A 10,359-nucleotide genomic window follows, 5' to 3' on the forward strand; every position below is an offset into this window, starting at 1 on the left:
TTTTGACATGCAAATACAATAATATCAGGCGTATATGAAATTTCAATGGAATTACAATTCAGTTGCATAAATGTAACAATGACAACACTAAACTTCTTATGTGGGACCAAGCTTGGAGAAGGAACACTCTTCTAGGGCCATATCTAGTCAAGTTTGACAGATCTGTGAAGTTTGCTACTGTATCACCAGTAGCCAACCCCAGTTAGTCTACTACTGTTACAGGCAGGTGTTGGTAAGGCAACTACTACAAACTTCTCTGTTTGTATATGTGCATAAAATTATGAGATATATATATTTTTAAAATCATCTTCTGTTTATGGTGATGTAGTTATTGATATAGTTCAGAGTTAGGGAGAGAATACAGCAGCAAGCCAATTACATTGTCATTATGAGTAGACCTGCTAAAATTTCCCCTTACTGCATGGGATTATCATGACTAATTTCACAGCCGCTAATGATAGGCCTCTTGCCACGTTTAACAGACTAGTAGAAATAACAACAGAGCCTTGGCATTTAATTGAGATCATTTATATCACCCATTGTCAAAGCTGTACAATGACACCTCCAAGCCTTTTTTATCATAAGTACAGCACGGGAGTGACGGGTGCAGAGAAGGAACCAATAGCGTAGCAGAAATGTTTACCTGGTCGCCACAGCTCGGCCGCTGATTGGTCCGTTAGCCTCCGTGCCCTAACGTGACGTAAGGAGGAGCGGTGCTGGCGAGGCTACCGAGTACGGATTCAGCGTGAGAGCGCTCCGAGCGGGAGAGGCAGACGGACACTGGACGTGGCTGGTGGACCTTATACTGACTGTCACATTCCAGGTAGTAACGACTGCTGCTACGCTGTCATGACTCAAACATTAACCGCGACTCTTCCGCAAAGAGACAGATAGTAGCCTACATACTGGAGCATGGTGTTTCGTGCCAGGGTTTTGACAGCTCTTTTTCAGTTAACATTTATCAGTGAGTAACGCCAGCGGGCACTTTGCATTTAAGGACTTCTTTGAGGACTTCTCGTTTAGCTAGAGAAACGTTTTTGATGACTTTTATACTATAACTCGTTTCAACATCACTATAGGGGAAGCTGCCGAGTTAGCAGCCGTCAGTCAGATTAGGCGGATGAAGCTACAGTTTCGAAGAGGACATATGCTAGGGGCTGAATCAGTGGTGTAAGAAGTCCTCAGGTTGTTTACTTAAGTAAAGGTAGCAATAAGGTAGCAATACCACAGTGTAAAATACTCTGTTACAAGTAAAATTCGTGTGTTTGAAAATATACTTAAGGTACCAAAAGTAAAAGTTTACATTGATGTACGTTTTCGTATTCAGTTGTAATTTTTTGATGTATTATGTGCATCACATTTAATTGTAGCTGGTAAAGGTGGAGCAAATTTACCTACCTTTTATGCTTATAATGTGAATTACTGCTGGGAAGCTTGTGAATATTACACCAAGGAGCAATGCATCTTGTGATTATACTGTATTTTATTTTATTAACCTCTTTCTGAAAAGAAAATGGTAACTAAAAGTTATCAAATACGTGTAGTTAGTACAAAGTACAGTATTTTCCTGTGAAATGTAGTGAAGTCAAGGTAATACCCAATTAAAGTACAGATACCTCAAAATTGTACTTAAGTACAGTCTTTGAGTAAATGTACTTAGTTACTTTTCACCTGTGGGCTGAAGTAACAACTTCTTCATACAAACCAGTAAAACCAGACTGCTCTCTGAGTTAATTTTGGTTAAATCATGTTTGACCATTTTTAGATAACTCGGCTGTCTTCAGAGGTCTCTAGCAGTGTTGTTATTAATTTTTAAAGCAGAAATGGTGTGCGACAAATATAAACATGAGATGACGTGTAACATTTGAATGTTTATCTATAAGTCCTTTTAGTTTTTACCCTTTTCCTCAAATCTAATTCCCCCCCTCCATATTTCTGTATCTCTGTCTCTTTCAACTCCCTGTACGACAAACCCCCTCCCGGGATCTTGTTAAGAGAAGTCTGTTTATCAGTTAATAAGCTCACTTTGAGAGCAGATTTGTTGAGTGTCATTGATTGCAGCAGACTGCTGTTAGTAGTAAACTTCTCTGTGCTGGCCATGTCAGCCGGTGGGTGCATGAGATTGACTGACGGGGCCATGCAGTTTCATATAGGCACCAACATGGCAAGCAGGAACAATGGTGCAGATTAACCAGATAGTTTTCGAAGTCCTGTAATAGTTGATGTTGATAGATGAAACATGTTAATAAACAGTGAATCACAAACTGCCCCTGCACTGCTCTCTCTCTGTATTCATGCTTTTAAACACGCTGCACTCGGCTCGTGGAAAAAGCACTCGCCCACCACTGCAGAGACCTGGAATCTCTGTCAGCTCATCTGCTTGACCTGATGAATCATTTCTGTTTGTTGTACTGAAGATGTGAATGGAAGCAGGTTTTGCATTTCATTCTGCTTGGCATGCATATCTCTGCCTTTTTATTTTACAAATTCCTGAGAAATTCCAGATTTTCAGAGACATCAGTGCGATGACAAATGAGATTTAGAACAAAGAAATGTGAAATGTGATCCAAAACACAGGCAGCTGGATGTGAAAAAGATGACTCTGCTTTTGTCTTCAGGCCAGATTTCAGGTTGATCAGGAGGGTCTGGCTCTCTACAGCTTTGAAAGCATTAAAAGATCAGAGCTGTAGTTTTGTACCTGACCTAACAAGAGCCCAGAGAAGAAGTAGGAAAATCATTCAAAAAGCTTTTTGGTTTCAGTGAAGTGAATCTGCTTAAACAGCAGTGCAGCCCCTTGATGTGAAGTCTTTATTCATAACTTGTTAGCAGAGTTCCCCCGAGTTGGGAGCTGTACCATCAATTGTCTGCTGAGATATAGGGCTTTGTATTGGCAAGAATCTGGTGATACGATAATATCATGATACAGGAGTTACAATTTGATATATTGCAATACTGTAAACAAGGCGATATATTGCAATTTGTTTAAAATTAAATTTTAGAAAAACTGTCATAAAACAAGCAACACAACACCATATGCATAAAAACTCCTGTAAAACGTTAACTTTTTTATGCAATTAGAACAGGGATGTGCATTTGTCACAGTCCCCGTAACATCCAACAGCATAGCACTACTTGGCATGTGAACTGTTAATTAAAAATCGATACTGTGTTTTTGAGAATTGATACAGTATCACAAAATATAATATCGCGATACTCAAGTGTATTGATATTTTCTTACATCCCTACTGATATATGTAATAGCAGAGAAGAGAACCAACTTGTAAACATGTTAACTTATTGTAAGCACTGTTGTAGAGCCACAAGCTACAAGTGGATTTGTCCTGGATGTGTTCGAGAGCTCAGTTTAGACAATTTTTAATTTAACCTTTAGACATCTGGTTTTAACATCAGCTGCACTGTTTGTGTGTTTGATTCTCTGTGTGTACATGTGTGTGTGCATGTGTTGCCAAAAGTGCTAATGCCATTGAATTTCACACCCAAATGCAGCAGCAGCATTCATTTTGTCACGTTTAACTGTGGTCGTGTGTATGTGTGTGTTTCTTCTGTTCACTGCACATCACAGGAAATGGGAAACCAGTGAGTACAGCGACTCTCTCTATGTATGTCTTAAACAAGGGTGAATGCTGCATGTTATGTAGTGTTGAGGGAATGTGGTTATGGTATTGTGCATCTCCCAGTCTCAAGCCCCCTCAGTCCTGTTGCTGCTTGAATGTTGAGCAGCTCTGGCCAAAACATCATGTCGTCAGTGGACATGAAGTGGCTGCTTTTGGCCTTTTACATGCTCACGCATGTGTCTTTTCTCTACTCTCCCACATTTTTTAAAACTTGCCCCTGTCTGCCCCTGGGTGTCCCAAACAGGAACTTTATACTGCTATTTATAGCATTAGTCTGCTTGAACAGACCCTGTTCCTCAACTTTGACAATGTCCTTAAAGCTGCAGTGGCTAGAAATGTGTTGCTTGAAATGTGATATGAAGTTGCCTAATAGAAACCAGGTCCTATTTTTTGTGCCACTGAAGGAAAATCCAAGTGTTGATGAGGGGGGATTTACCGTAGGTGCATGCTGGTATTTCCTGCAGCAGCTACCCATAGAGTTCTAAAATGAACACAGCCAGTGACAAGAGACCACTGATGCATTTATAGATTTTAGATGACTTTGATGTTTAAATGACTTTGATGTTCAGCACCACCCATTCTCAGTGCATGAATTAACATGAATCTCCATGAATTTCCATATGAGGAAAGCGAGGTGCTACAAAAAAGCAGAGAGGTGTTTTCACTGTTTCTGTGTCTTCAGTTTCCTCAGAACAGTCTTGTGCTGTTGCAGTTATTTTTAGCCTAAATGTTGTTATTTTTCACCACAACAAATGTGATGTCCTGCCAAAATAATGCTGCTCAAATAGTGGAGATAAGTTGAGGGCTGCAACTATTTTTTAAATTTATTTTTGATTTTTCTATATTGCTTATCTTTTGAGTGTATCAAATCATTTTCTTTACAAAATGTCAGAAATACTGACAGAGGCCTACAGTATATCCATCACAGTTTACCAGAGCCTAGACAACTGGGCTTCTTCTGACCAGGAGGAAGAAAGTATTATGTTTAATCAATATGAAAATATTATTCTTAATATACAACTGTGATAGACTGGCAACCTGTTGAGGGTGTACCCTGCCTCTCACTCCATCCCTCTACAGTCTAAGTGGTATAAATTGATAGATGGATAATATAATATAATTGTTTACACTGAAATTCTCCTGTATTCCTTTCAGAATAAAGTTAGACTCTACTATAGATTTTTTATTTGTCCTTAATTAATTATTAGACTCCAGGAGCCTAGGCATTGATACAGCAGTTTTGCAGGCAAGGCTTTTCACATGTCACTGGACTTCCTCTTTTTATTTCCTGTTTTCTTTAAGCACAGTACTGTGCTGTGTTTTTCACTTTTAATTTATAAATACTTCCTTTTACTTTATGCTTTAAATGGAATTCAGAATGCACTAGTGGAAACAATGTGCACCTAATGAACAGTATTGGAGTGTAATTCTGACCAGGTTATATCATCTTTCTGCTTCGTGTGTGTGATATTTTCTTCTAATCCATATCCAATAACCACATACTGGATGCTTTTGTGCCAAACTAAGCATAAAATACTGCAGCCAGCCACTGAAATGACCAGAATGATTTCCACCTTCGCAGCCACCTACCACTGAACACTAAAGCAATTTAGATTCAGATAGCAGAGCAGCTCCTCATGAAGTCAACTTCTGACATTAAGAAAGGCAGCAAGAGGACCACCGTGTGTGTTTGCATGTGCGGAAGCATAAGACGTGTGACATTCTATGCATCTATAGTATTGTGTATATTTGTGCATCAATCTATGACTGTTCCTCAGTGCATCAAGAAGAAGCCATGACCATTTAGCATTTATTCTCAGATGGCTGCAGTGTTAAGCTGACCCCTGTTTATCACTTAATGACACTCATACACTCAGTTGAACATTTAAATGACTTTGAACTGACTGGAAAATGATTAATGGTGCTATTATGTTGTCTTTAACAAAGCAGCACTTGTTCAATCCAAAACAATATGTTACATCATGTTATATTGGCAGACTGTGAAGTTGCCAGGCAGGCAGCAGGAACAGAGGAGGAGCGAGGCATGCTGATATGAGCAAGGCTATTTTAGTCTTTGAGGTCGTGAGTTGTAGGCACTTTCTGGGTTTAGATGAAGATGACTGTGACAGTAATGTCCTCTGCGATCACTCCCACTCTTTAGAGTATAGTGAGGACAAACATCTGAATGTGAACTTTATCTGAGGAATATGAACAAACTGGTCATTACTTGTTTTGTCCAAGCATTCTAGGCATTATGTGTGGAATTAAAAGCAAAAATATTGAAATTGGCCCTATCGCACAGTGGTGAAGAAGCCATTAAAAATATTTCTGGGTCTGAATGATGATCCAGATCAGCGCCAAAATATAATGGATTGTTCTCTAGACCATACGCTACCTGTCCAAAATGCCCATTCATTACATTTTGAGTTATGCCCTTAAACAAACACAGGCGAAAACTCCACCTTCCCATAGGTCGTGAGACAAAGTGAGAATGGGAACCAACCAAAGAATTAACATTGTGTCATTTTTTAACAGTGTATACATTATACTTTAGCATAATATTTGATTGCAAAGCTAATTTATATCACCTTGACTGACATTTCATATGCAGATATGCGACTGCATTTTGTTTGTTTTTTTAATTGTGGCTCATCTTAAAGTTTGAGTCAACAATACCAAAGTAAACTCAGGAGAAAAACCTTGTCTGCTGTTTTTAGGAATTTGTTACTATGAGTTATGTGATCTGGATCCAAATCCCTGGTCACAACCAGTGATTTATGCAGTTCTGACACTGAGTACTGTATATCTGAACTCATATTTCTACAGCAGCAGTCAAGTGGAATTGACTGTTACTTATTAACCTACTAGATATTGGACTTGAGACTAGAGTAGAGTGGATTAAGTGACGACATCTCCACTGACTTTATATGGACTGTTTTTTTACAGTAATGGCAGATCATTAGAATGCTGAATAATTCCTAACATTAGGAGCAGCTCCATAGAGTTGCATTTAGTTGGCTGGTATCTTCCAAAGTAAGAAGTTGAAATCAATAGCAATAATTATACTTGTTACATTTTAAGTTAGTGATGTGTCAAAACATTTTATAACCTTTTGGACTGTCTATCAAATATTGGGTCACTTTAATAATTACCTAGCTAACTAGATAATTTAGCTGAACTATCTACAACAACAGAAGGCAGAATTTGTTTACAAGGCTATACAGGTTGTTAAAAGCAGCACAAACGACAGTTTGCAGCTACTTAAAGCTACGTGAGTCACATGACCCGCTGCTGTTTTTGACCCCTCAGTTTTGCAACTCTTTTAACTTAAGAGCTCTGGACTGGATCCTTTGCACTGCCTTCCATGCCCAAAGTAACCACAAAATTGCAGCAATCACTTTGAATGTTAAAACACAACCACAATGAATTTGCACATTTGTAGGACTCATATGAACAACGACCTAGCATTTACCTTGACAAATGTTTCGGACAAGTGTAATAGATAAAACACAGCCTGAGTCATATCAGCATCTTGTGCCATAAGATATTCTTTGTATGTGAAAGTAGTGTTAGAGGAAGCAGGCTTTACCACATTCTTTAGCTGCTCAACACATGTAGTTGCCTGTGTAACAGCTGTCAGTTTGCCATTTGTGGTATATTTGACAAACTGTAATATAGTAACGGGCAAGTATGGAATGACGCTTTCCTTGAAAGTGAGAAATGGGATCCTTGTTATTATATGAAAAGCTTTGTAATGATTTTTTTCATCATTACATTTTATTGGGCACAACATTAAGTCAGGCACTTCTTCCTGCAAGTGTTGCTGCAGGAAGTTGTCAAAGCCAAATATTCACAATACAACAACATAATAATGGCCACACAGCCACTAATTAGTGGTTATTACACATAGTTAATGTAAACTACTTTGAATTGTCTTTGTGTTTGAAAGAAACTATACAAAACAAACTGCCTTGCCTTACAGTGCATGGTGTGTATGTACTGTGTCAGCAGAGGTGGCACACGCTAGAAGGAATCCACGGATCCATGTTATAGGCTATTATTTAATCAAAACAGTCAGCTTTAGTGAAAGATGATCTTTATCACTGCAGGACTTTATTTACTGCAGGTGGGAGCTGGGGACCGTTAAACCATTGGTATTAATGAGCATTTCCTCCTTATCTTCTTTATCCTGACTAGTATTGTGTCTGACCGTAACAACAAGAAGATGCCACTTGGTGACGAGTGCCATGACTGGAAAAAGAAGACCACAGATGTGAAGGAGAAGTATGACTTCAAAGAGATCCTGGGAACGTAAGTGTGTTTCAGTTTTGCATGGTGGCTTTTTCACACCCTGGAAAACATTGCCACAATTTGAATGAAGGGTGTGTGTTTTTACATGTTTAATTATGCATTTAATATGTATTTGTTGCCTGTAATCTCTCAGATGGACTTGCATTTGTTTTGGTTTTGTGCCTAATGCTCGAATGCCTTAAATTATTATGCAAGTACTTGGGTAGATAATTATGGCTGCTAATTGTCTGGGTAGACCTTATTTGCTAAGGAGTGATTGTGTATGAATTTATTACTGTGTAACCAGCCTCATGGGAGATTTTGGTGTATTTTGTAAATGCGCCACTATTGGAGGTATACAGTAATTATGCTGGACTGCTCCTGTGAGTGTCTTCAGATCGACGGCTTGACTCATGCTGAATGGGACATTTTCAGATGCTCAGACCACCTCTTACTGAAATGGCAGATTTTAATTTTTTTTTTTTATGCTTTAGTTACATTAACACACAATATTTAAAGAGTGAAGACATTCTCTTCATGGAGGAATTTTGAGGATGGAAGGTGTCTGCAGGATGTGTCCATTACAGATCTTGTGACATTTATCTTTGGGAAAACATCCTTTCTCTGGGTAACTGAGAGGATATTTTCATATAACGTAAACAGGATCATTTGGGAGAAGTCAGTGTAATCCATTTCAGTGCAACTTAATACATTAAACCTACAATCAAATTTCAGTTTCTGTATGTCTTTTTGAAGCTTGTAATGTTTTGTGGACACTGTGTCATCAGATCTGTGTTGATTTACCATGTTGACACAGTGTCAACACACCAGTCATAAAGCATTACAGTGAGAGGCTGAAATTCTGCCTGCAGCATGTAAGTGATTGTGCAAGAACCATTAGAAATGCCTCTAAAGGCAACGCAGGTCACAGTGAAGTAGCACCATTAAATTTCCACTGATCAGCCACAATATTAAACATTAAGTAACATCCACATGAATGCCAAGACCCAAGGTTTCCCAGCAGAACATTGCCCAGAGCATCAAACTGCCTCCGCCGCCTTGCCTTCTTTCCGTATTGCTTCCTGGTATAATTTTTAAAACTACTGACCAAAAGAACTGCATCACTGTGAAACAAGTTTTACTTAGCTGCCTGCTCACACCCGTCAGTGGATCTCCAGCTTTCTGACAGACAGGAGGCAACAGGTGAGGCTGGGGAAACTCACATCCAGCACAGGACAATCAGCACTGCTGCTGTTCTCCCTCTTCACCAATGACTGCACCTCGGAGGACCCCTCTGTTAAACTCCTGAAGTTCTCAGACAACACAGTGGTCATTGGTCTCATCCGAGACGGTGACGAGTCAGCCTACAGACAGGAAGTTGAACAGCTGGTCCTGTGGCGAACATGAAGCTGAACTTGTTCAAAACTATGAAGATGACAGTGGACTTCAGGAAGAGCCCCCCCCCCCCCCCCCTCCTCAGCGCCATCATCAGCACCGCCACTAAGACGGCACAGCAGAAGATGTACTTCCGGTGCCAGCTCAGGAAGTTCAGCCTGCCCCAGGAGCTGCTGATACAGTTCTACAGAGGAATCATCTGTTCTCTGCTCATCCATCACTGTCTGGTTTGTTTCAGCAACCAAACAGGACAGGAACAGACTCCAGCGGGCAGTAAGGAAAGAGTCATCGTTGCCAGCCTGCCCTCAGTGGAGGACCTGTACACCTCACGGGTCAAAAGGAGGGCAGAGAAGATTTCTGCAGACCCCTCACACAACCGGTTTGAACTCCTCCCCTCTGGACGGCGTTACAGGTCACTGTACGCCAAAACAACCAGACACAAGGACAGTCTCTTCCTCCCACTTCATCATTCTGATCAACACTTAAAGTTAACTATGACTGAAGCAACAGGACTCGGCAACCACCGCAGTAATTGTAAATAGTACTTGTAAATAGTAATTGTAAATTTCCAGCCTGATAGCTTGAAATGTGTATATATGTACATATTTTTTATGAATACTGCCTCTCCTCCTTCTCCCACACTTCCCCTGCCTTTGATTGCACAATTCTATTGTCTGTTGTCTAAAACACACTGAGAGCCTCTGTGCTGGAGACAAATTCCTTGTATGCTCAACATACTTGGGGATTAAAGCTGATTCTGATTCTGATTATCTGAGTGATACTGCTGTTAACTTGAAAGCAAGACCTAGTGCTTTAGAAATCAGGTATCACATTTTCACTTTCCCTCATTTCCAACACCTTTGTGTTATTTCTTTTGACATTAGTTCCAAGTGTGAGTGTGAGACATTCAATAATGGGGAATGGCTGCTTTTTGAACCATGTGTTTTATTTTTTCATTTTGAAGGTGAGATTTTTTTTTTTTATGGCTGTGGTAGTACACCTCTGTCATCCAGTTGCATAGGAATGTAATATGCATTCA

The 10,359-nt window shown here is 39.7% G+C and overlaps 1 protein-coding gene across 3 annotated transcripts in view; it reads left to right on the top strand.

Annotated features, from left to right (window-relative positions):
- Positions 1-666: 666 nt before the first annotated feature.
- The window catches only part of camk1b (calcium/calmodulin-dependent protein kinase Ib), a 35,193-nt gene continuing 25,500 nt past the window's right edge, over positions 667-10,359 (top strand). The window contains exons 1-3 of one of the 3 annotated variants that reach the window (XM_020593096.1): positions 667-823; positions 3,584-3,597; positions 7,833-7,946. In XM_020593096.1, the coding sequence (XP_020448752.1) occupies positions 3,587-3,597; positions 7,833-7,946 (125 nt within the window). In that variant the 5' untranslated portion in view covers positions 667-823; positions 3,584-3,586. The other 2 variants (XM_020593097.1, XM_020593098.1) reach the window with 2 other exon arrangements.

This window comes from Monopterus albus, unplaced genomic scaffold (assembly GCF_001952655.1).
Source record: "Monopterus albus unplaced genomic scaffold, M_albus_1.0 scaffold18.1, whole genome shotgun sequence".
Lineage (NCBI taxonomy): Eukaryota > Metazoa > Chordata > Actinopteri > Synbranchiformes > Synbranchidae > Monopterus > Monopterus albus.